Source organism: Microcebus murinus, chromosome 1, assembly GCF_040939455.1.
Source record: "Microcebus murinus isolate Inina chromosome 1, M.murinus_Inina_mat1.0, whole genome shotgun sequence".
NCBI classification, from domain to species: Eukaryota; Metazoa; Chordata; class Mammalia; order Primates; family Cheirogaleidae; genus Microcebus; species Microcebus murinus.
Window position 1 is genome coordinate 4,268,119 of NC_134104.1, and position 27,028 is coordinate 4,295,146.

At 52.5% G+C, this 27,028-nt stretch overlaps 1 protein-coding gene across 1 annotated transcript in view; it reads right to left on the bottom strand.

The window, feature by feature from the left end:
• Positions 1-19,607, bottom strand: part of BACE2 (beta-secretase 2) — an 81,556-nt gene extending 61,949 nt beyond the window's left edge. Inside the window, exon 1 of the mRNA XM_012758538.3 lies at positions 19,169-19,607. Within this exon, the coding sequence (XP_012613992.2) occupies positions 19,169-19,468 (300 nt within the window). The 5' untranslated portion in view covers positions 19,469-19,607. The remainder of the gene's footprint in view (positions 1-19,168) is intronic.
• Positions 19,608-27,028: the final 7,421 nt, after the last annotated feature.

Below are 27,028 nucleotides of genomic sequence, written 5' to 3' on the forward strand. Positions count from 1 at the left end.
TTGATGATTTTTTCTTGTTAAACCCACAAGAAAATAAAAAGTATTTTAATGGCATATGGCGATCAAAGATAGCATTCTCTGCTAAAAAGATTTTTTTAAAGCCCTTCCAAGCACATCGCTCTCAGGAAAAACATTAAATCTCCATTGACCTCTGTGTTTTTATGGTGTCCAGACATTCTGAAAGGAAACTCACCCAGAGGAGAGATGTCAGAAGCAACCCTCTTTTGGTCCTATGCCAGTGAAATACAGATGTTCTCCTAATTAGGGTATAGAACAGTCCCATGGAAATCTTCCTGAACATTCTAGAGATGGGAGAAACCAAAAAGACTCGGGAAAAAAATGTGACATATTAACTTTGGCCAAGTCTCCGACATGCATGTGAGGGCCCTTGTATATCACCGTTGTGTATTTGCTGGCTCCGGGCACCTGCACTGCTCCGTGGGCACCGGGCCACTCAGGACAGCAGGACCCTAAACTGCCCTCTCTTCCGCACCAGCCATTTCTCCTTCCTCTGCCCCATCCCTCCCACCGGCCCCCAGAGAGCATGTCACATTCCCGTCTTAAGAAAGAAAGCAATGCAGACTGTCTTCACCCACCTAGACCTGCAACCACATCCTACTTCTCTCTTTCCCTTCCCGGTAAACCCCTTGGAAGAGGGGAGTGGGCTCGAGGGCTCCAAACCCTCTCTCCCCCACCTGGTGAGAGCAGCTCTGCCCTCGGCAACAGGGACATCTCCTGCCAAAGCTCGCCCTTAGGCCAAAGCTCACCGTTGGGCTCCCCTCCCTCGCCTGCCCTGGGGTGGGCAGGGCCGAGCCACCCTGCGTCCCTGGGCTCCAGGACTCTACCAGCTCCTGGGGCTCCTCCCGCCTCCCTGGTTCCTCCTCCTCACCTCCCCCGCCTCTAAGTTTTGAGGTGCCCGGGGGCCCATGCTTGGCCTCACCTCCTCTGTCTAGACTCGCTCCCTGGGGAGCGCATGCTCCCACGGCTTTGAGTGCCACCTCCGCGCAGTGGACTCTCAAACTCAGGTGTCTCTCTGGCACCCCAGAGGTACGTTCAACCACTACTGGGCCTCCCACCTGAGTGTTATGACAGGCACCTGGATTTGGCGTTTCCAAGACCACCTCCTAATTCACCCTCCCAGCACCCACCCCCTTCCTCTGACCCACTGCTCACCCGCCAGCTCCAGGCACACGGGCCTCCGTGGGCTTCCTCCAGCACGCAAGCACACTGGGTGTCCTCAGGGCCTCCGCACTGGCTGTTCCTTCTGCCTGGACATCCTCCCCCGTACCTGACTCCCTCTCCCGTATGGAGATGTCTCCCCGGCCATCTATGTAAATGACTGACACTTCCCTACCCCCAGCACGCCTGTGCCCATATTTTAAGGTTTTCATAGCACTTACCACCATCCAGATACAACATGCTCACAACACGTGGTGCTGCCTGTCTCTCCCCACCAATGTGCACGCTCCAAGAAGGCAGGATTTGGGGCACAGCTGCTCACTGCTGTAACCTCCTTGCTTAGAACAGGGCCAGACAAGTCCCAAGAGCACATTAAATACACACCTGTTGACTGTCTGCGGTCACGTGTGGATTCCAGTAACTGCCCTACCAAACAACAGCCAGACCCAGCCCCCAGACTAGATTTTATTAACAAACACAGAAAACGAAGCCTTAACCCTTTGCACTCAGATGTCAAGTGTGATTCGACATAGTTGGCAAAAATTATAGAGATTAAAATTACTCTTTGAAAGTATCAATAATTTGAAATATGAAAAAAATCCAAATAAGTTTGTATGAAAAGAAACTCCAGTTTTTTTATTCTACTGCCGTGCTTTGTAAAATCGGGGGTATTTAAAAAATTAAATCCCAAGTAGAATAAAGGAATTGAGAAAAAGGCAAGGGAGTGCAAAGGGTTAAGGGGATCCCGGGGGTCACCACTGTGTCCTAGATCATTACCAGAATCACCCCAGGAACTTAAAAAATGTAAATTCTCCAACCCAGAGAATGGAGCCTGGAATCCGTCCTTTAACCAGGTCCCCAGGTAACCGACGGTCGGCCGGGCCTGGGGACCACGACAGGGCCGACCCCGTAATGCAGCACTCACTCCCCCCCAGCACCCACAGGCGGTGGCGTCATGCTGGAGACCCAGTGACGGGACACGCACCACCTCACGCCCCAGCTTGCTATGGTTTCAGGGCTCCTGTTCCACCATTTTCTTCCTTTTCCAGTTTGATTCAACAGCGACGCACTGAGCCCTATGCCAGAGCGATGCTCCACCCTGGCCATGAATGGTTAACGACATGGGCGCCGCCAAAGTCTGCTGAATACTTCCCAGCCAGCGCCTGCTCTCCAGCAGACCTGAACCTGTCCCTGCAGAAGCTCCCTCTTCCACCAGGCAGCTTGTTGAGTACAGAACGCCCTGCCCAGAGCCCACGGCGTCCCTTCTCTGGGGTGGAGGTGTGCAGGTTGCACACTCCCCCGGATCCTCCAAGCACGGGCCATGTGACACGGTCTCCTGCCCCCTCCCCATCACAGTAGTGTCTCAGGGTCCCGTCCCAAGTCAATGTCCAGCCCTTCACCTAATCCGACATCTACCCATTTCCGCACACGCCAACTAAGCTTTATCCTTACCACGATACAGACAACCAACATCTCGTTACGCTCATGCCCGGTCACTGAGTACAAGGACTTCTGAAGATAAACTCACAGCAAAAACCGTATTACACGATTTCACAATTTCCTAAAACATTAAAACTTACACAAAAGCTGACATCAGACGAAAATGGGATCTGCACTTAATAAAGACGTTTTAGCGCTCCGACACATCTGCCTGTCTGATCCAGGCCCTCCCCCCGTGAGAATTCAACTGAAGTTTTAAAACAACCAAGTTTTAATTTTAATCATTGACAACGATCCTAAAAACTGCTGGGTTTGCTAGTCTGGAAAATATCGATTACTGCTTAAAACTGCCAAAATTAACTCAAACGTTATCTCCGCCAATGCCAACATAGACTTCCTTCAGAAAAGAGCATAAATGCAGATTTTGGGGAAAAAAATTTCACTATGCAATTTCCTGAACTCAGATTTATATGCAAAGGGGTCTTGCAGGCTTTGGGCAGAACGTTAATATCTCCTAACCGGCCGCCCTTCACACCTCCTGGCTCTTGCACAAAGTGGAGATTGGAGCTGGCTGCTCTGTCTTAAATCTTCTCCCCCTGAGGAGGCTGCCAGGTTTGGGGATCAATGAACTGCCGCGACAGAGAGGACAAGGAAAGAGTCACAGCTGAAAGCCTCATGCTTTTTAAGTGCCGGTTTTGTTCCAAACATTCCAATCCTTTCGTCTCAAGTGCTCAGAAGGGCAGGCAGCTGGAGGGTCTCAGCCCTCGAATAACCGGCTATCAAAGAAGCCGTAATTTTCAGATCCACATGAATGTCACGATTTTGCCCCAAGTGGCTGTGCCTTGATTTGTGAAAAGCAAACTTTATTAAACACGCTTCTCTTAGAACCACTGCTAGTGGTATCAGAGCCGTGTGGCTCCTGGCACAGAGCGGATGCTCGGGACGGGTCTGCTTTAGTGGCAGGCGTTCATCCCAGAAGATTTCAGAAGACAAAAATTTTTTATGGCCCAGGTGGAACAGGGCAGCAGAGGGGCCACTGTGTCCCGGAAGGCCTTCCTCGTCTCATTCCTGCCAATGTAAAACGGTCCAGGGAGCAATGCTGGCACAGGAAGGCTGTGCACACGCGGCCAGAGGCCAAGCGGGCATGGCCATGCGAACCTAGAACCTGCTCGGAGACTGGGATGGAAGCGGGTGTGTGGGGCAGCTCGGGCTGCCAGAACGAAGTCCCACTGACTCGGGACTTAGAGGACACTTATTTTCTCACAGTTCCGGAAGTCCAGAAGTCCAAGATCAGGGTGTCAGTAGGCAGCCTGCCTCTTTGGCTTACAGACAGCCTTTCTCTTGTTGCCTGTCCACATGGTCGTCCATGCATGTCCTGGTGTCCCTCTGTTTGTCCTTATCTCGTCTTCTTACAAGGACACCAGTCAGAACAGATTAGGGCCCACCCCGATAGCCATATCGTAAATTAATTACCTCTTCAAAGGCCCTTTCTCCAAAAGTAGCCATCGTCTGAGTCACTGGGGCTTAGGACTTCAACATATAAATTTGGGGGGACAGGGGACACAATTCTGCCCACAGCAGAGGGCCGGGCCAGCACAGTGCAGGGACACGGCCCCGAGATGCTGCAGTCCCCGTGGGCGCACACAGACACCCCCGTCCGGACCAGCGGGGGACGGCAGTGAAGCTCGGATTCAACCGTCCCCTCCCCTAGGTCTCCGCAGCTCAGTATTTCTTCCACAGGGGGTCAACTCGAGCCTGAGTTTAAACGGCCAAAAGATTTGGACAGACTCTACACAGAGTTTCACCCCGGCTGTAACTATCACCTGCTGCATTCGCGAGAGCCCGCCGGGAAGAGAACCCCACTCAAGAGCCCCGGGAAGAGGTGTCACGAGTGGCTCGGAGAGGGGCTCTGCACAGGCGGGGCACGGGGACCTGCAACAGTGGGGACCATCCTGCCCAGGCCTGCTGGGCACGGCGGGAACGGCCAGAGCCGGGGGAGGTCCTGCTGGCGGTGGCTGCAGCTGCAGAGGGAGCCTGGGCCAGGCCAGAGTGGCAAGGCACGGCCAGCGGGACCCGGCCACCAGCTCTCCTCTGCCCTGCTACGCCCACTCGGAAGTCAGAAGCAAAGGAGCCCGCACGGTACCGCTGTTGGAAGCTGGCCTCCCGGGCATAGGACAGAAGGGAGCAGTGCCAGGAAAACTCGCCGCCCCTGGAGTAAGCACAGGTGGGGCCACTGGGTGGATGGGGCCGTTTCCATGCAGGCATGGGGCAGGGCCACGTGGCAGCAATCACCAGCCACAGGGGCGTCCCCAGCCTCTTCTTGGACTCCCCAGCAGCTGCCCTACCCCCCACCCCCGCCCCAGGGCCTTTCTCTGGAAGCAGCTGCAGACGCAGCTGAGCAGCAGCATGGCAGGGCCCCCGCCCCAAGGCAGGAAGGTGTGCAGCACCTTGACCTCTGACGTGGCTCCTGTCAGGAAGGGGCACGGCTGGAAGTGGAGGGGCGTGCCCACCCCGCTCGCTAGCTGGGAACAGGGCCGCCGCGCCACAGCGGGCCCCGAGCTGCGTGGGGAGCGCTGCTGCAAGTTGATATTTATGGTTTAGATAAAGGTTTTAAAAGAAACTGCTCAGTTCTATTCTGGGACTGTTTTGGTGGAAGCTTCTGAGGGAAGGAAGCAGGTGCATGCTCCGGAAGGCCACGTGCCAGGAACACGCAGGTGAGTGAGCAACTGGGCGCGTGTCTGCTGAGCAACTGGGACTGTCCGAGAACTGGCCTGAGCACCAAGGCACGCAGGGACTCAAGTCAGCAGCACGCAGCCGCTCTCAACGCAGGCTGGGCCCGTCGTGCCCGGCAGGGCTCTAGAATTCGCGCAGATGAGCCACTTTGAAATCTGGGGATAAACTGCCCCATCAAGAAAAATATTTTTGAGTACTTACCTCCTACATGTGTGCGTATCTATAACTTGGGCACACGCTCCCTTGGCATGCTATGTCCGTTTTGAAATTTACAGAACACGCAGCTTGGCACACGGGTTCAGACAACAGTCCGGGACCAGATGACCTGTTTTCAAAGCCTGGCTCTGCCCTCATGAACTGTGTTACCTCTGCGATATAACCTGTCCGTGCCTCGCTTTCCCCACCTGTCCAGTGGGGATAGTGACCAAACTTTCATGTTCCCTAATGTCAATCAGTAGCGCTAGCAAACTAACCGGAAGGCACTGCGTATTTCTAGTTTGTTGGGGTGTTTTCACATAACTGAAATTCTGTGGACAATTTTTTAAAAAGGTAGGAAATTCTGTTTCTAGGTTAAGGGAAACACCTGTAGAAGTGTTTTTGCAGGAAGCAGACATACCATTTTTGGTAGCAGAAATCAAATAATGACGGAAACACTTACAGATACCATCTTCAAAAGACTCCATACCAGGAGTTTCTTTAGAGAAGCGGCTTCTCACCCAGCGTTAAAATACCACGTTAGAGGGACCTGTTCTAATTTTACTTTTTTCACTATCTATTCAGTAGTATACCACTACCAGCCACTTGCTACCACAATAAAAGTGAGTAGATCTGGAACTATGACTTTCTGGGAAATAAAAGCATGTAACCCATCTTTACAGAGCATGTTTAAAAAAACACAAAAAAACAACAGACTGGTGACAGGCTGAAGTCTAGAAACCGAAGCCAGCCACAGAGGGTAGGAGAAGGGACATTGGGGGTCAGTGCTGGTCATGTTCATGGGGCTGTAGGACCAGTGACCTCCCGGACTCCAGGTTCCTCTTGTACCGTCGCCACGGTGACCAGCCCACTTGGCAGATGGACCAGACGAGACTACCTGCGTCCATCACAACTTAGCATAGTCTAATTCCTTATTATCTTAGGTAGTGACAAATGCAACATGCTAAAATTTCCTTCCTGCACCCCTTATGCACCCTGGGATGTGTCCAGCCCAACTCTGCAGACCTCTGTTCCGGGCTATTCCTTGACACCTCCATGTGCCACACGCTGCCTTCTCGCATGACCAGTGGTGCACGATCGACCGCTTTTTCTACCTTGCTTTTCTCACTTGCGGTACCTAAAGACATTCTCATCCATTCCCATCGTGCTCCATGGTGTAGAAGGGCCGTAACCAGCCAGCCCCTTCCGACGTACTTGGGGGCTGTTTCTAATCATCCGCTATGACAAGTAGCACTGCAGTGAATAGCCTTGTGAATCGCCTTTCAGATGTTTTCCCCCCAGTTTAACTTCTGTATAAACTTCTAGAAGCGGATTTCTGAGTCAAGGGATACACGCATACGTAATTTTGCTGAACATTTCCAAACTCCCCGCTGTAGGGTTTGCATGATGAAATAACATTTCAATGGAACTTTCTCTTGCCACACTACTGCCTTCAAACAAGCCCTGTAAATTATCCTTCTCCACCTCTGAATGAAATATTGGACAAAGCCTATGTTTTTCTAATAGCTTAGTGGAAATACATTTGTTTTTAGGCATTATGAGTCCAGTGCTACCTAATACCAAAGCTTCTCTCTGTCGTCCAGTGTAACAGGCATGATTTAGGCTTGCAGACCTGCAGGGGGGAAGAAGAGCTTGTTTGGATTTGTCACTATTTCCCCACCTTGCTCAGGACTAAGCCTCTGATTTCACCAGGGCTGAAACAGGGAGAATGGAGGCGTGAGGACAGGAAAGCTCCCCTTGAGGACAGGAAAGTGGACTTAAGTGGTCGGTCCGCTCTGAGTGTGGCTGGTGTCCATATGCTAACGTTCCCTCCTGCGGGTGTCCAGTGGGTTCTCCTGAGCCCCCAACACCCGTCCCTGGATATGTCCCACCTGCTACTTCCTGTGTGGGCGCCCCCTCCTCGGGCCAGCTGGCCACTTCCCACTCCCTCCTTAGTCTCGAAGCCTGACCGTCTAACCCAGAGGTCAGCAAACTTCCCTGGTGTAGGGCCAGAGGGTAAATGTCTTAGGCTTTGGTGGTCCGATATCTGTCTCAAGGACTCACCTCTGCCACTACAGTGCAAAAGCAGCCTCAGGTGATATGTGAGCAAATCAGCATGGCTGCGTTCCAATAAAACTTTATTTACAAAAACAGGTGGCTGGCCGGAGTTGGCCCACAGGCCTTCATTTACCTAACTCCGATCTACCCTGTACAAACTCTACAAGTCTCACCGTTCCTCCCAAACAAGCCTAGATGCCGGTGCACTGTGGCATCAACAGCATCCTCTTAGCCACCTGCACATTTCTTCCAGAGCGTGTATGCTTTTCCCCCAGACATAAGCCCTGGGTCTGGGGGGCTGCAGTGTGGAGATCTACCTGCCTTGCACGTGCCCAAGACCACCCTTCTGTCTGTAGGTCCACTAATAAATCACCTTCATGACAAACTGGGTTGTCTTCCTCCTTCTTTGGTTTCCCAGCTGCCTCAGCATTTGGGGGTCACTGGGCATACTCGGACCCCAAGTGAGGCACCAGCTCAGACATGGAGCGGAAGGCGAGGGTCCTGTTGGGCACACAGGGACTCCGCCCTCTACAAACACGGCCCAGCACGCGTGTGCCTGCGGCCAGCCAGCCCGCTCGACATCGTGTTCTCAATTATTTGGATGGAAAGAACAAGAAGGTGGGATGATAGAAGTTGCCCCTGTACTACAGGGTCACGCCAAGATGTGCATATATTTACTAACCAAAGAATGATAAAAAATAGTATATATGTATTTTAAATATTTGTGTGTACTTAACAATGAATGTCATATAGAACACAATCAAACTATTGCATAATAAATTCTTATGTGTGCAAAAGCTATGGAGCTATTCTTTGGAAAACGTACTTGTACGTACTTACACGTGTTAGTGCATTAGGAATCTACCACCTGTTTTGTAACCTCTGCTGAGCTGCTAGTCAACAAGGCACCGGCCATTCCAAAGGGTTGAAAGCCCTTATGTCCTGAACACTCAATTTTCAAAGGAGGTCTTGCGGCTGTCTCTAAACACAATTGTCCTTTGCTCCCCAACCATTCTCTCTTGCTCACATCACATCTTCACCTTCCAGAAGTTCAAAGTACAACAGAGCGGTGAGAGGCACACTCCAGACTGACCCCCACAGGCTTTCAGAGTGAGATCCTGGATCACACAAGGAGGGAGTGATTCTAAAGGAGAGTTGTTGTAAAACTGTTTCGTGATTCCTGGGCTGAAATGATGTTCTCAAATACATCCAATGGTAGGGCGTACTAGTTCTTTCATTCCTCGAATAAAAGGAATGCACCAGCCACCGTGGTTCCAGGCACACAATGGCTGCAGGAAACTGTGCTGGCCCCACCATTCCTAGGCACCTGACCCTAAAGGCTCCAGGTGACCAAAGCACCTGTGACTCTACTGGCTGGTTTCTCCGGCCAGTTGTCCCACCACAAATGCTGACGAGTTAACCCCCTTTTCCCTGGGGAGCTGGCCTCTACCCACGACTGGGAGGAGAGGGCGATAAAGGCCTTGCCCCCCAGCCAGGACAGAGGAGTCTGTCTGACACTATCTCCCAGGGGGAGTGCGCCCAGGGGCCCATACCTGCCACCTTCCCCGTCACTCACGCGCTCCTGCCCAGACTGCTGGGATCACCTACCAAATACGCCACCACACTCACATGCTGTCTCAGGTCGCTTTGGGGAAACCCGACCAAGGACACTGTTGAAAAATATACCCAATACCCTGAGTAGTCCCCTCCACCCCACCTTCCCCGGGCACTGTGAGATTAATCTTCCTTTTTAATTCAGAAACTCTCCTGGCCACTCATGTCTCACTACCTATGCCCCCACGCGAATTGCCTACGAGTGGTGTCCTATGTTGTTTTCGCTCTCTGTAAGGCTTTTCTGTTTGGATAAAATCTAACCCCAACGCAAAAGTCTCAGACAAAAGAAGAGCCGCTCCTCCGGCATTGCAGACACTGCCCCCGAGGGAAGTCCTCACTCCCTGACTTCTCAGGGCTGGGTCCAGTCTCAGCTCGAACTGCAGCTCCTCAGGGAAGCCCTTCCCAGCGCCCTTTCTTCTGCCCAGACCCATTTCCAGCTTGTGCTGTCTCACAGCACTTATCTAAAACTTCTGCTGGCTTTCTTTATAATCCGTCTTCCTAACAAGAACTGAGGTCCTGCGAACACAAGGACCATCTTTGTCTGGCCGAACGCTGCCCGCCACACCACGGCCGGGACCAGGGCCCGGCACGCAGGAGGTGCTGCATAAATACGCTCGAGAAAGGAATAAAAGACTCATTCTTTGGGTCTAGCTCAGAATTCTTTCCCTCACTCTGGCAGAAGTGATTTTTAACTCTTCTAGCCTTCCTGCATCTGGGAAGAGCCATGTGTTCTTAGCAGCAAGACCAGACCGCAAAGACCGGGGAGGTGGCAGGTGCCAGCCACGACCCTGCGCCCTGGGCAGATCCTTCTACCAGATGTTCTCCCATCACCACTCCGGGCAGCGACCCCTAGGCTGGGTGTCAAGTTACCAGGGTTTGCTCCTTGGCACTGCTGTCATTTGGGACCGGATTGGCCATCCCGTGCACTGCAGAGGGTGGAACAGCACTCCTGGTCTCCGCCTGTGAGATGCCAGCAGCCCCACCCAAGCTGTGACAACCCAAAGTGTCATGGCGGGTCATGCCAAGCGTCCCCTGGAAGGAAACAACCTCCTCAGTAGAGGACCACGGAGTTGAGCCTGTTTGCCACCGGCAGGGCAAAGCGCTATTCCCGCCCCCGCTAAGAGGGCCAGAGGACAGCCTAGCTCGCCCGAGTTCAGATTCCCTCCAAACGCAGACCCGGACGCTCAGATCTAGTTCCCGGTGGTCTGTTCTGTCTTCCCCTCTTTCTCTCCCTAAGCTAAGATTTAGGGAACACGTACCACACAGCTGGGGCTGTGCTGAGGGTCTCGCGCCCTTTACCTCCGTGGTCCCCAACCTTTTAGCCATCAGGGACGGGTTTCATGGAAGACAATTTTTCCCACGGATGGGGGTTAATGGGAGGGATGGGGAGTGGCCGTAAAGACAGATGACTCTTTGCTCACTGCCGCTCACCTCCTGCTCTGCGGCCCGGTGTGTTAGTTTCACTGAAGACAAATTTTCCGCAGACCAGGGCCGGGGGACAGGGGGGCGGTGCAGGAGATGGGGCCATGATGCCCAGCCGGGCAGTGGGGACCCCAGGTTTGCCTCATTCAGTGACCACAGGACGCACTCTGTCTCACCTGTGCCCACCTGTGGGCAGGGGATGGACACGTAGACAGGGCACACACCTTGCCCACCACCCTACAGGCTCGTCATCCATGCAGTGGCTGCCCTGGCCCGCCTCCTCGTTCTGATTCTGATCTGCCGTGGGCCGGGATAGGCCGCAGCAAGAGAGGCTGCGGTCCTGTCGAGACTAGGAAGAAGGGGGCTGGGAGGGGAGGCCTGCCTTATTTTAGCACTCGGATTTTCAGAGTATCTATTTTGACAGGTGAGATCCTCTGCCCTTCTTGCCCCCTCTGTGCTGATGTTCCACTTCTGGATGGAGTCGCATCTCAGTGGCCTTTAGGGATGAGCTACAAGGCACTGGGGATGCAGGCAGACGGTCTCTAGCCTGAGAATACCTCGCTAAAAAGGATCTCTGCGTCCTGGGGCCAGCCTCAATATTCCCCAGGCAGGCTCACTCCAGAGAGCAAAACGGATTCCCATAGGATCACGTTTCCTTTTGGCATTGTCAGGGGAAAAAAAAAATCATAAACAAAACCTCACTGTCTCATTTAAAGGGAGGAGGCAGCAAAACACATTTGTTCCTGGAACGGTTAGCAGCAACTGCTGCTTTGGGCTGCCTCTCGGAGGAAGTGCCCTCCGTGGAGGGCGGCTCGAGACCCAGGCTACCAGGTGAGCGCGGAGTGCCCGGGGAGCTGCAGACTCGGCAGTGAGCGTGAAGAACGGGGTCTCTGCTCAGTCTAACAACGGTAAGCACAGCGCTTGTACTTTGCATGTCTTTTTCTTTTTCACTTTGTTTTCCTAGTAATTCATTTTTGCTGATTTACAAATCGTTGCTCCACGACAGACTGGAAGTCTCAAAAAGATGCTCTCAGCACCGAGATTTTGAGACTTGGAGCACCACTGCCTGAGAATGAGATGCCCAGAGAAAACACACTCTTTGTTTCCTACCTGCCCAACACAGGAAGCTTCTGGAACGCAATCTGCTGGAGGTAGAGATTTTCTAAACGGACAAAAAGAAGGGAAACACTTAACCAAAGAACAGCATGTAGGAAGATGAAAGAACATGCCCGTTCTGCACAGGAAACCGCGGGGCAGAGGAGAAATCTGGCCTCCGTAGTGGCTTCCAAATAGCGTCTAAGGGCTGGAGCCAGCTGGCTGCTTAACGGGGACTTGAATACGAGCAAATGCAGATTCTCAGGCCCTGGTGCAGACGGTCTCACGCAGTGAGTCTGGACTGGGTCCCAAGAACAACCTGTATTTCTAGCCAGCTCTGCAAGGCACTCCTGGTCTCTCCCACAGCCAGTGGGCTCAGGGAAAGAAGCAATGACTCCAAATGGGGCCTGTCAGCCAGCAGCGGCTGCACCCCCTCTGCCCTGGTACACTGGGTCAGACTCTGCACCTCAGCAGATGCCAGGTGACTCAGCTGCACAGCACCGAAGTAGACCGGTCTGCGGGCAAAGAAACCCCATCAGAGCTAGGGAAAGTTCTGCTAAATAAAAGACTATAATCATTGAATGCTAGAGCGTCTATAATAGAAGGAATCTCAGGTCAGTTGGTCAAATTCCCTAATTGACAAATGAGGAAACCGAGGCTCAGACAGGTTAAATGACCTCTCCCCAGTACCCAACATCTGGCGAGTCGCAGATCTGGGATCAGTACCCAAAGCACTGAATTCCCCGACCACTGAGCAAACCACACGGCTCTGGGCGCTTCCCAGTGGCTCCCCTGATTGGGAAAAGAGCTCAGGGAGTTGCCCAGGAGGCAGCAGGATGCAGCGGGAAAGCTCTGGAATGCACGCCGCTCCCTTCCGGCACCGGGTCTCACATCGACAGCGAGTCAGACAGTGTCATCCTGACGTCACTGGTACCTGGAAGACTGTTATTAATAGATTCAGTGCTTTCCACCTTCTCTCCCCCCACGGCATGCAATTCCGAGGGGCTGCTTTATGAGCCGTGTTCCCTGGTGTGTGTGACGGGGGAGCTTGCATGGCTGCACGCCGCACCAGCCGCACCAGCCTCCCACCCTGCGCCGCCCAGGCCGCTCCCCGAGCGCTGGGCTGAGAGGCTGGTGATCCGCAGTTGGAGCACGAGGTCGCCTCCGGCAGGCCAGGTATAAATTCTCCACCCTGCCGCCTCTCAGTCTGGTGTGAAATGGAAGAGCCTCGCTCCCACCTCCCTTTATGGCTCGCTGGAATGACGGAGCTGGCCCAGGGCACTGCCCGCTTCCGTCTGCGACACTCCTCTCCGTCTTCCTGAAATGGTAGCGGCAGATGATTGCCGTATAATAAAAGTCTGAGAGCACGCAGCCCGCGCCCAGTGCTGGCGAGCAAGCATTAACTCAGAGCAAACCTGCAGGAGTGTCGCCTTCCTGCAGCTATGTTGGCTCTCCGAAAGCACCTTTTCCTCTTTTGGGAATTCTAAGAGGGAAAAAGTGACTGTTTTTTGTTGAGTAGCAACAGGCAAAATATCAAATAGTCCATCTGGGTCAGGAGAGGACAGAGGGGCACCCAGCCAGCTTCGCACACAGTCTCGCAGGCTGGGAAAGTAGCCTGGGACAGGTGCCACGCGCCCTTCCTGGGATTCCACCATAAACAGGTACTCGTTCACAGCCAGAGAAGTCACAGAAGGTGAGACGGGCCACCCACCGGCCTCACAGGTGTGCTGCGCTCCAGGCAGTGTCTATTGTCACCAACGGACAATGAGCCCCAGTGTCTGGCCAAGGCTGGGCAAGCAGAATGGAGGCCGGTCATGAAAGGAGGCTCGGAGGCCACACGGAGAGGTACCCTGCTCACCTGCGTGGAGGACCCCACCCCGCTCCTGCTGTGCCCCCTTATCACTGGGGGGCAAGTTGGCAGCTACCAGCCCTCCAGCTCCCCTCAGCACTGGGGGACCCTGAATTCAGGGTGCAGAGGCTTGGCCTGCTCTCCGCAGTGGCTGAGACATCAAACAAAGCCCCAGGCATGCTGTCAGGTGCCGGGGGACAGGGAGAAACCCCACCTCTAGTTCCTCTTCCAGGTCCAGTACAGCCGGTGCCACCACCGCAGTGAGAAATCACGCATCACAGCAGCTAGCCTGGCCCTTCTGGGAATCATTTCAGGGAGGAACAGCAAGAAAGGGTGGCCAAGAGGTCGTTATGCCAACTACCCACAACAAAGGAGACCAGCAGGCGTCCAGGCCAGGCCAGGCCAGGCATGGTGGGCAGACGTGCTGGGAGGAAAGTGTCTGTTTCTCATTAACTATGTCCTGAGTGATAAGGGGGCTGCCTTACAGTGTCTTTAAAACACGACATACCCACGCTGCCCACGTCTGTGTTGTTGCCAACACGAGTATTTGTTACTCACAGGTACTTAAATATCATTTTTCTGAGCTGGCACAAGTTGGAAGGATTTCTCCCATTTTACACACTAATTCCAGCAATTCTAGACAAACGGTGAAACGTGGCACGAGACACTTCAAGACTTAACTGATTAGTCTCGAGTGGGGGAAACAACAGAGAGACACAGAAAAGCAGCAGGAACCCTCCCCTCCTGCTGCCCCAGTCCCCAGGGCACAGCCTTGCCACAGGCTGGGTGCCAAGACAGCGGCCGGCCGGAGCCAGCAGGTGCTTGCTGCCTTTACTGAAAATCCACTTGAATCCCAAACTGAGATTATCGACAATTAAAAAGTGAGACAGAATAAAAGGGGGAAAATCCAGAGAATGAATCGGCTGTGGGTTACACTGTGTCCCCGCCAGAAAGATATGTTGACATCTTAATCCCTGGGACCTGTGAACGTGACCTTAATTGGGAAGTGGGTCTTTGCAGGTGTTTAACCAAGTCAAGACGAGGCCGGGCTGGGTTCGGGTGGGCCCTAAACCAAAGACTGGTGTCCTTGCAAGAGGAGAGGAATTTGGCCCCGGAGACGCACATAGGGTGGGGACCGTCATTTGAAAATGGAGGCAGAGATTGGAGTGATGCAGCCACTAGCCAAGGGACCCCAAGGAACGCTGGCAGCACAGCAGCCGGGAGGCACTGTCCCCTGGAGCCTGCAGAGGGAGACGGCTCCTGCTGACTCCATGACCTTCTGGCCTGCAGGACTGTGAGAGAATAAATTTCTATTTGTTTTAAGCCCCCGTTTGTAGCAATTTGTTACAGTGGCCCAAGGAAAGCAATAGAGCTTAGAAGATGAGCAACCATTGAGGAAAGAGAAGCTGGGAGAGCTCAATTCCTTGCCCACGGCCACGGGTGACACACTGCAGTGTGCAGGACCCGGGATCAGCGCAGGCTGCCTTCCAGGTACCAATCATGCCCGGGAGCACCAAGATGGTTCTTTTGAAACAAAGTTACTGTAACTGAAACAGTGGCGTGTCTGGAGCAGTGAGGCACGCAGACTTCGGAACTAGGCAGACCTGGACTGACATCCCCGCTCAGCCCTCACCAGTGTGGCCTCGCACAAATTACTCCAGCTCTCCGAGCCTCAGTTCTCCCACCTGAAAATTAAGTCAAGTCACTGCGTGCACCTCACAGGACGCGGTGAGGATAGAAAGAGGAGAGCCCTGCAAAAGGCTCAGCTCCCAACAAGCAAGAAATAAAGGCTGGCTATTAATCGGTGGTTAACTATTCCGCAGACCCCGTCTCTCCTGTTGTCTAGAGCCGGTTCCTTGCTGCCTGCCCCCGTCCTCTGTAATCGCGCCTATGACAGATTCCTTCTCCAAGGGCCAGGGGCTTTTCGCTTCTCACTCAGAGAAGCTGGCTGCAGGCAAACCATCTTTGACTTTCCTGTTCTTTCAATCTCAGTAATCGTTTCTTTTTCCATTGTTCTTAATAGTTTACCATCATAGGTGGCTCCAGTGTAAATTCCTTCTTGCTGGCCATGGCCTTCCCTTTTCCAGCCTCACCTGCAGTTGGCTTAATATCACTTTGGGACACCAGACGGCTTATTCTGAAGAAAGCACACTCTCAAAGTGCACATGCTCGGCATACTTTCAATCCCAAGTCTTCCAAATAATTGTGCACTGAGAGGCTGGTGATCAATGCATCACAATTAAATGCATCATGATTAAAATGTGAACCACCAAAATAATCTGTCAGCTCTCTACAGTCAAATGTTTAGATATGAACAGGGTTTCCCTGTCTGTGTTATCCACATTAGTGGAGATGACAGGAAATCTTTCATCAGAAACCCCAAAAGCCCTTTTGAAGCCACAGCCAGGTACATAGCTGAAGAGCTTTTCCTATCTTCAGTTGGATTTATTGTGTTAGCATGAAAGTCTTTTTTAATAATGGAAATTGCTGTAATTATAATCACTTTAGAAGACCGTTATTATTATTAACAAGACCAAATTGCATGGTTCAAGCAGATGCTGGTTCTCTACTGTTGGAAAGAAGTCACATAATGGGATCAGCGCACAAGCCCAGGGCTCATCTCCATGCCAACGCGGCCCTGCCCACCAGCGCAGGGTCCTGCGGCTCTGCTCGGGCGCCGTGCAGAGTAGTCGGGCAGAACAATGGCCCCCCAGCTCACGATGAAAGCACACGGGGAACAAGTGCACATCCAACAGTTGGGTTTCCCGTAGGAGACAGGGACCTGCGGGGTTCTTGTTCCTGGCGAATGTCCTTTCTCAAGTCCCCTCCCGTGCACACCTGGATCCAAGGATTTGTTCTGCTGTTCATTAAGGCAGCAGCAAAGGCAGGAGGAGATGGGAGGCAGCTTAGGAGGGCCTAGTTGTACTTACATTAAGTTCCTAACACTTTGGGGTACAATTAGGTTCAGGGATCCTGGGCTGGAAAGTGGAGTTTGAGGCCAAAACCAAAGAGATCAGAAGGTTTGAGGGTAAGAGAGTCATTATTTCCCTGGTGGCTCAGAACGTGGGTTCTGGAATCCAGCTCCCTGGGTCCCAGCTCCCTGGGTCCCATTTCTGGCTCTCCCACTTTCTTGCCCTTTGCCCTGGCAAGTCATTCAACTCCTCCACACTTCTGTTTCCCCTCCCTTGCCCCAATGCAAACTAGGAGGGGTAGGAGGACACTGTGGGGACTCCAGGGGAAAGCACACAGCACAGTGCTTGCCACACCCAGAGGTCTCAGAAACGTCTATGACCATTACTTAAGTCTTGAAAAATTCTTGGTTATTTATTGCTTGAATTTACAATTCCATTTTTCTCTCCACCTAAGCAATTTTTATTTTAGGCTTCAGAGAATCAGCAGAGAATAAATGCATGACTCCTGGCCATTAATAGAGCAGGAAAACTCACTCCAAGGTTCAGAAGTCACCTCACTGCTGCCGGCACCCTGCTGGTGGTCAGAGACATTTCAGGGCGAGACAGGCAAGAAGCTAACCCTGATGCGCTAGGCACTGGAGCCCGAGTCTGCAGTAGGCATTTGGAAAGATGGTACACATGGATTTTGCTACAAAGCAGCTTATCGCTAAGTCAAGCCAGGAAGGAGGTACAGAATATTTCATTCTCCATCAAATGTAAAAGTTAAATCTGCTTTTGTAAAAGGAGCCCTCCCTGGAAACATGCTAATGTTTGAGAGATCATCTTCGGCAAACCACTTCCTTGGTTATGGTGTAGGTGTGAGCACAGGCACTCAATGCTTACCTGTTAATTAGATTAATTAAGCGTCATTTTCAAGTAAAGGTCATTGAATTAATTAACAAAGGCAAGCTATTCTTTATGAAAGCTTTTTTTTTTTTTTCTTTTGAGAGCCCAAGCGTATTTTCTTAGCTCTTCCTGAAGATCTTCCCTTTCCACTTGCCTCTGGAGGGGGCGCCTCGGGGCTTCACAGCCCTCCAACTGCCAAAGTCTACTTTCAGTGGAGAGCATTCCCTTCCACTCTAAAACCAGCACGAGCTTTTTTCAATTAAGGCTCACATCTCCGGTGGGGAGCCGCTGGAGGCCTGTTCCAAAAGATTATCGGTAGGCCGCAAAAGCGGTTCTTCCTCAATCGCCCGCGACATTTGCAGGGTTCTCACCACCAGGCAGGCACATGTTCTCACGTGGCAGCCTGACCGAGACCAGCATCCTGAGGTCCAGTTAAGCTGGCTCAGCTGACTCGATTCCCTCCCTCCCACTCCCCACCCTGGGAAGCGGCAAAGACCACTCACGTGGCTTCCCACCACTTAGATGAAAGGCAACTAGAATCAAAGTTTAGCGCAGAATACGCTTTTGAAGGTTTTTTTCTTTTCTTTTTTTTTTTTTTTTTACTAATTAAACAACTACAGAAGTTATTCAGCAGTTTCCTTTTTTAAAAGAATTAGCATGGCATGTCTTTCCTCTTAAAGTCTTGAATAATTTAATTAGAATTATACAAAAGTCATGAGTATGTTCTATTTATGGGGGAATCATAGCTGAATTAAAACCCAAATGACAACGTTAAAAATAAAAATAAAGTATCTTCATACAGTGGATCCAGTTGATGACAAAACTTGACTTCAAATCCCACTTAGATTGGGTAGTTTCAAAGGAGGAAGGGGGCCCGAATCTACTCCTGTTTCTGCTTTTTGTTTTTTAAAGATTAGCATGCCTGGGAACATCTGTTTCTCACTACAAAAAGTGTTAATAAATGAACATCAGAGAAAGAGAGAAAGAAAGCTGTTTGGATTTATTTTTGTCAGTCGGGAGACACTCTGTCCCCGGACACCTAGCTCACCCCTATTTTTTCCCCGTGGCTGGACTGCATTTCCCACTTTCTCACACACGCGCGTGGATGCAGCGCTCGGTGCGGAGGGCAGGGCGGCTGGACCAGCGAGGAGGGGCTGGCTCGCCAGCTCGGACAAGGCATGCGGGCGCAGAGGAAGCCCTGCTCGCCCCAGGGCAGCGAGCTGGCCACTTCAGACCGGGTTGCTTTTAGCTGAGCTCCAGCATAAATCTCCCTTAAAGGCTACTGCGCCTTTGGAAGCTGGCCACAAGCCTCTTTAGCAATGAGACAGCACTGGGGCAGAAGCGGGGATATTCATACAAGGTGATTTCCCCCGAGTAACAGCTTCTCGCCCGATGCCCACGGCACCGTCTGCGGCTGGAAGGTGGTGTCGCTCACAAAAAGGAAGTCACGTTGGAAGCAAGTTACAGGTCTCCTCTGGCTGCCCGGCCGGCCGCGCGGAAGGGGAAGCGGACAAGTTCTGAAACACTGGCGCACACCCCCAGCTGCGCCCCGGGCGGGGGCTGCCAGCCGCCGCGTCCCACGCGCCAGCGCCCCGCTCCCCGGCCCACCCGGGTCCCTGCGTTCCCCGATCTTTTCTCCGGGGACAGCTGCTGCTTTGGGGCGACACTAAGCCACACGGAGGCAACTCTGGGCTTTCCCCCCACGGGTCCCCCGAAAAGCCCACGCTGCAGCCAGGAGGACGCAGGGCGGCGGGTCCCGGAAGGTGGGGGGCGCCCACCCACTTACCTTCTGCGGAGGGGTCCCGATCAGCATCTCCAGGTAGTAGCCGCGGCCGGAGTCCCCCTGCAGGTTGTCCACCATGGCCAAGAAGTTGGCGGCGCCGCCGGCGGGCTCCAGGGCGAGCGCCAAGCCGTCCGCGCGGGGTGCGGCGGGGGTCCCGGGCCCGGGGGCGAGCGAAGCCCCGCGGCTCGCGGCTCCAGCCACGCGGAGGGGCAGCGTGAAGGGCGCGGGCGCGGGCGCCGGGGCGGCGCGCAGGAGCCACTGGGCCAGCAGCGGCAGCAGCAGCGCCCGGGCCAGCGCGCCCATGCCCACGGCGGGGCCCCAGGGGCGCGCGCGGCCCGTCCCGTGCGGCGGCGGCTCCGCGACTCGGCCGGCGCGCGGGCTGCGGGCTGCCGGCTGCGGGGCAGGCTGGCGCGCTCCGGGACCCGCGGCGGCGCGGCGGGAGGAGGACCCAGGGGAGGAGGCGCGGGAGGTGGGGCGGAGGCGGAGGCTCGGGAGCCGCCCAGCGCGCGCCGCCAAGTTGGGCAAGTTCTGCCGCTGCCCCCTCTGGCGGGCGGCGGCTGCCCCGCAGGGCCCGGCCCTGCCCCCCAGCCCTCCCCGCGGCCAAGGTCAGCGCGGGGCGCGGGCCGCCGGGGTCCCCCGCGCGCGCCCTGCCCACCCCCGCCGTGCCGGCCGCGCCTCTTCCCCGGGAAACTCAAGTCCCCAATTTCCTCGGGAGGCGCCCGGCGGCCACGGCCAACGGATATGACGAGGCTCAGCTGCTACCAGGGGGGAAAGTTTCGGGAACCCTTAAAGGGGCAGCGAGGGCCTGGACTGGCCCCCTGGGCCCGCGCGCGGGAGGGCCCGCGGGTGTCCCCTGGGCCCGCAGGGGCGGGAGCTGTCGGGGGTGAATCGGGGGTCAACGAGGAGGGGAGGGAGCCCCCCAAAAGCCGCGAGCAGCACAGCGAGTCTCCGAGCCTGCGCCGCCCCTCGCCAAGAGCATCGTCGGCCGCTCTCCGCGTCGGGGTCTGGCGGCGCGCCGAGCCATTGCCGGGGCGCTGCCCCCCATTCCTGCCCGCCCCCCCTCCTCGTCCCCGCGGCGCCCCGAGTGATCAGCAGAGGTCTGCGTGGGGGCGGGGAGGGAGGCGAGGACGCGAGAGCGTTGGAGAATTTTCCCTAAAAATCCTGGGGGCAGCGGGGGGCTTGGGCGCAGCCTGCTGCCGGCCAGACCCCCGGTTCTCGGCGCGCCCCCTTCGTCCCCGCGGGCAGGTGGCGCGGCGGCCGGCTGTGAACCCGGGCTTCTCCCCGCCCTCGCCTGCCCGCTGCAGTGAGGAGCTGCTAGGAGCTGCTCGCTCACCTCCCCGGGGCCACTCAGTCCACCTGGCAAGTTGCTGTCACCGTCCCAAATCAGGGCGCGGGGTCGCCTGCTACCGTGCGGCCTCCCTCCCCAGCCGGTCCTCCGACCATCTAATTAATACTTGTTTAGCCCCAGACACCCAGACGCAGAAACGCGTTCAGTAACGCAAGCAATGGGGGTTATTTTTATTATATTTTAGGTATTAAGCGCAGGGGGGACAATTACACAAGCTAAAGTCCATCGATTTCCACTAGAACAAGGGATAGAAACATCTCTCTACCTCCTCCAGCTGAATTATGTTGGTTGTTTCAAAAAACAAACAAGCCCGTCTTCAAACAGTGGGGAGTGAAAGCCAGGCTTCCCTCCTCTCTGCAATTTCCAGCTACTTCAGCTCGAGATTTGATTTTTATTCCTGTGTTCCCAATTTTAGAATCACGTCTAGCTCTGCAAGGGACCCTTATGTCAGAGATCTTCAGCTATATTGATTTTTAGACGACTTTAACAATAAATCACATTTTCTCCAAACCATGTCTTCAAGTTTAACAAATCCTGAGCCACACAAAGAAAAGCCTCCTTGGGCCCCGTGATATAACCTAACTTGATATTCTCCATAAATCTGCATAGTTATTCCAGAGCTATTACATTCATATATTCACATTTTAAATTCAAGGTTGTAGAGGGAGTGTAATTTTTTAAAAAAATGATTATTTATACTCCTTGGTGTCCAGGCTTGGGGGTTCAAAAAGACATTCAGGGAGTTCTCAGAAGAATATAACCCTTGTGAAAAGCACATGAAATTTATTAAGGACATTGATATAGGGGCTGTGCGTTGTATAAATTCAATATTAGAGACGTTTGCTCTCTCTATTAGTTAAAAACCACAGGAGAAACTTTAAAAATATCAAGTCTAATTAAAGTTTGTGCTTGAAACTCCTGACTGCATCCAGGGTGAGTATTCCTGAGCTTTTCATGCTAAGAGGGAAGGTTTAGGTGTGCAGGTAAACGGACGCGTAAAGATGTAAACACAGTGGTGCCTGCGGTTCTAATGGATGACAGAGCTGCCTTGTCAGGAAATAATGCAAGACAAAGTGACAGCACTTGGTGAATGTCGTCTTGGCTGTCTGTCTCTATTTTTATGAATGGCCTTGGAGTTCTTGGTCCCTACTGGGGGCGGTGGTGCTGGCTGGATTTGGGAAACAGTAATTTGACCTTCCAGGTGTTTGAATTGAAATGGTACGTGGCAGCCCTCTCGTGGGAGAGCATCAGTTTCCCCTTATATCAACCTTGAAGCTCTTCCCCAAGAAAGAACCCGTTCCTGTAGCGTTGGTGAGCGAAGCAGAGCAGAGGGAGGAGAAAGTGAGCTCCCCACTGCCTGACAGCACCTGCCTGCCCTCCCTCACTGCGTGGTAGCTGCCTCCTCCTCCCCCACCTGCTCCCTTCTCCTTACAGCCTCTGTGGGCACCTTCGTTTTCAGCCACAGCCTCCCACGGGCCACCGAGGAAGACAAAAGCCCATCAATTACATGGCCCCTCACTCCTTGGAAAGAGCAAACCTCATCACTGAGCCTGTCCCCGGACAGTGGCAGGTGAGCAAGGATCTCACCTCCAGCCCCAGGGACCAACCAAGGATCCTTGCAGGACTACGCGGCTCTCAGCCAGAAAGAGTCTGCACCTGCACCTGCCCCCGATGCTCTTTGGCCGTCACTGCCAGCTCCATTCCTCTGACACCAGCCATTCTCAACCTTTCTGAGCTCAGGAGCCCTTTACACCCTTGAAGATTATGGAGGACCCCAACGAGCCTTTGTTTATGTGGATCATAGCTATCAATATTTACCAAATTATGAATTAAAACTGAGAAATGTTGTCAGTATGTAGATAACATCTACAATCACAAATAACAATCACAAACTGATTACACAGCAACACAAACAACACTTTGAGGAAAACTCTATTTTTCAGAAAAATGAGTGAGCAGACTGACATTATTTTGCATTTGTGCCAAATCTCTTTTAATGCCTGGCTTAAAAGAAGACAGCTGGGCTGCCCTATCTGCTTCTGCAGTCTGTTGGGTCATTACACGTGCTGACGTCTCTGGAAAATTCTACCCAACACTCATGAAAGAATGAGAGTGAAAAAGACAAATAACATTTCAGTATTATCATGAAAATAGTTTTGAGCTGAGGGACCCCCTGAAAGGGTCAGACCTCCACTTTGTTAAGAAGTGCTGGTTTATGTTGTCTTTCATCTGTGTCTTAAGTCGTTTTCAATATATAACAAGTCCTGTGTCTCAGGCACTCTGTCAACAACGGGGAGGAAAAGGCCAAATCCGGTCTGATGCCTACTCTTCAGTGTGCAGGGCAGGTCAAGGGCAACATTCCTCTTTGTCTACCCGCACCTCCCTGGCTTTGCAAGAGGACACCAGCCACCTACGGCCGGCCAGAGGGATGCTATCGAATCATCCCTTCTTTCTTCTGAAGCTCCATTTTCTGCCTGCCTCCTGCATCCTTCTCAGTGACTTATAAAACACACGAAAGCTCCCACCTCTCTCTTCTTTTGTAAACCTTTTTAGATCTTAGCCCTTGGCAGATTACTGCCCCATACCTCCCACCCCCCCCCCTTATGGCCATATCCCCCGAAAGTGCTGTCTACATTCCTTAACTCCCCTCCTTCACTCACTCCTCACCCTAAAAAACTCCACCCGCAAAATCACAGGTGAGATGGACATTTCTCGGTCTTTATTCCTATCCCCTGTGCAGCATTCCACACTGGTGCCTGTGCCGTTTCCTGACGTTCCTTAGAGTCGCCTGTGGGGTCTTGCCTGAGCCTCTTCCCCAGAGGTTCTTCCAGCTGGCTTGGGGCGGGCTCCTGAACTGCTGGCTTTTAAAGGTCCCCAAGTGAAACGGGAATTTGAGCATGTGGGAGAGATGAGGGGCGGGTGTCAGATTGAAGAGGTTGAATGACCTTGTGGTCCTGAATTGATTTGGAAATTTCATTGTGTATTCCTGAGGTCTTCTGTTACATATTTTTTTAAAAGCTATTTTTTTGTTGTGTCTACTGAAAAGCTCTAGAAACCATGAACGTCCCTAGTACTCAAATTACGGTTTTTATTATTTTGTAGAGACAGGGGTCTCACTGTGTTTCCCAGGTCGGTCTTGAACTCCTGAGCTCCAGCAGTCGTCCCACCTTGGCTTCCCAAAGTGCTGGGATTGCAGGTATGGGCCACCAGGCCTGGCCCTTTCAAATCAGGGTTTTCAACCCTTTGCACTCGGATGTCGAGTGTGGATAATGTCGAGTGGATAATGGGAAAAATGCAAGCGAGTGCAAAGGGTTAAATACCACTTCCTTCTCGAGGGAACCAGGGCTTTTTGAGGAAGGCTGATTTCATATACTGACTAAGATATCCCTGGAACATCCCATCACATCAGAAAGCAAGGATGTTATCAAAGACTTCTGAGGGCCTGTCGTAACTGGGGCAAAACGGAGACAATTCAAACACCGTTAAAGGCAGTGACTGCAGTGGCTCAAAAACACGTCCATTATGTTGAAATCTATTCACTCATAATGTTCTTTTAAAAAGTACATTGATTATCTTTGAAGAATGCTAAGGAACCCAACTCATTATTTTTAAAAGCTGGCAAAGAAAGGAAAGGAGCCCAGCATTTTTATTATCTTGACTTTCCTGTATGAACTGTCCCTCAGTATAAGGAAATAATTGATGAAGACAAGCTTCTCTTTATAGAAGTATTGCAGCCAATAAATGAAGAGGGGATGATAGAATTAGAATGTGGCCACTTTACGTCCTTTAATGAGTTAATGGATCTAGATATTGGCCTGCATGCCTGGTGAGAGAGAGAAGCAGAGACAGAGACAGAGAGAGAGACACACTGCCCGACATCTTGTGTCTCCTGATGGAAATCCACAATGCTACCTATGACATGTTCTTGCCCCCAAATAATCAAACCTGAATTCAATCAATCCTGTACATCACAGGTTGGCAAAGTACCTCTTGGGGGCCAAATCTGGCCAGCTGTCTGTTTTTGTAAATAAAGTTTTATTGAAGCACAGCCATGTAGCACCTCCTGTAGATTCCTGGATAGAGCTGGAGCCCATTCCACTAAGTGAAGTATCTCAAGAATAGAAAAACCAGCACCACACGTACTCACCAGCAAAGTGGTATTAACGGATCAGCACCTAAGTGGACATACAGGAGTAACATTTATTGGGTGTTGGGAGGGTGGGAGAAGGGAGGAGGGGATGGGTATATGTAACCACAATGAGTAAGATGTGCAACGTTTGGGGGATGGTCACGCTTGAAGCTCTTACTCAAGGGGCGAGGGGAGCATGGGCAATATAAGTATACTTAACACTTGTACCCCCATAATATGCTAAAATAAAAAAATAAAAAATAAAATTAAAAAAAAGAAGCACAACCATACTCATTTGTTTAAACAGGTGCAACAAAGACCATGTGGCCCACAGGCCTGAAATATTTGTTGTCTAACCTTTTTCAGTGAACGTTTTCCAACCCCTGCTCTAGATCAAAAGAGTCCCAACACCCTGTCGATCAATTGCAATATATGGACCTTGTTTGGATCCTGATTTGAACAAAATGACAAAGTTATTTATGAGACAATTAGAAAACTTTGAGCACTGGTTGGATGATGATATGGAATTATTAATATTTTAAGTATATTAATGGTAGTGTGCATGTGTGTGTTTAGAGTTCTTATCTAGTGGAGACACATGCTGCCATCTTTATGGATGAAATGAGGTTTTTTCCCAAAATAATACGGGCTAGTGGGGAATGTTCCAGGCAGCGTTTTCAGTGAACTATGCAATCCTAATACCAACCCCATCAGCAGGCAGCATTATTATTCCCATTTTACAGATGAGAAACTGAGGCACAGAGTTGCTATTTGGTGAGTGTATTCACAACCCTGGGGCTGATTTCAGAGCCTGTGCTCTTCATCCTGGGGCTGGGGCCACCCCTTTGACGTGGCCTTTCTGGAGATCACAGGATGGGCTGGCTGGAGAAGGCCCCCAGATCGCCAGCTGCCCAGGCGGGACATGCAGGTGAGATGCGGCAGACCGGTCCCACAGACTGTTTCCACAATCCCTCACTTAACAGACACAGGCCAAGTCCTCCTCTGTGCCCACACCACGCTAGAGTTGGGCCACATGGGCAAAAAAAAAAACAAAACACCCAAAAAGCCCCTTTCACGAGAGACTACAATTTGGCAGGAGACAGACTGCAAATACATTTCCTTTTTGGAGACACCATTCTAGCTTCTAGGTGGATGAGAACTGGGGGTGGGGGGGGCCGATTGGGTAGCTGTTGCAAGCATGCATGAGGACTGGGCAGCGAGCTCGCCGAGGGAGGTTTAGCGTGGAGTGCTCAGCAGAGTCCGTCTTCACGACGCGGGAGGGACACATTGTAGGACGCTCCCGTGTGGAGAACACTCAATACACAGATATCTGCAAAATACTTCCTTCTGTTTGCATGGCGCTGTTCGATTTCAGAGCAGGGCCACAAGTCCTGTCTAATTTTGCTCCTGAAGCAGTGGGGATAGTAGATACTAGTATTTATAAAAGAAAATCGAGGGACAGCAGCCGTGAGCCGCCACCACGTTCCGGACTCTAATTCTCCAATGCTCCGAGGAAGGCATGGCGCACCCCCGTCTCGGGGAGGGCTGAGCCAGAGAGCTGCTCGCTCCTCCGAGGTCACAGCGCCCATGAGCAGCCTGGGTTTGAACCCAGTCAGTCAGCTTCCAAAGCCGGTGTTCTTTTTCCTACACCATGCTGCCTTCTTAAAAATGACTAATTAGGTACATTTTGGGACAGAGGGAAGTAAGGTTTCACCTCAGACGTTCTTTAAATAACAACCTTCCCTCGTGTGTCTAAAATAGAGTCCCATTTACAGAAAGCCATGCGCACTCTCAGGAACGCGTCGGTTGGATAAATAGGCCCGTCCTTATAATGCATCAGCAGGGTCCCGCCCTGGCACGGCCAAAGGCACAGAGGTTTCCGCCGGTCTGTTCTCACCTCCAGCCCTGCTCGGTGCTCAGTGTTCGTGGAGACGGACAAAAGCCGGCGGGAGGCTCAGAAGCCCCGAGACCTGGCATCAACTTCTGATTCTGCCCCAGGCCACTGGTGTGTGTGCCAGAAAACTTGATTCAGCGAACTATGCAATCCTAATGCCAACCCTTTCGGCAGGCATCATTATTATTCCCATTTTACAGATAAGACACTGAGGCACCGAGTTGCTATTTGGTGAGTGTATTCACAATCCCGGGGCTGATTTCAGAGCCTGTGCTCTTCATCCTGGGGCTGGGGCCACCCCTTTGATGTGGCCTGCTCCCTGAGACTTGGCTTCTTTATCGTGTGTCGACTGTCCACCCGCAAGGTCCTGTTCTCGTAGATTCAACGTGAACGCCGCCTCCCTAAGTTGTGTGTCAGGATGGTTTCATTTACTCCGGGTAGCAGGCGCCTTGTCAAGATGCGATCATATTCCAGTCTCTCAATTCTCTCTGT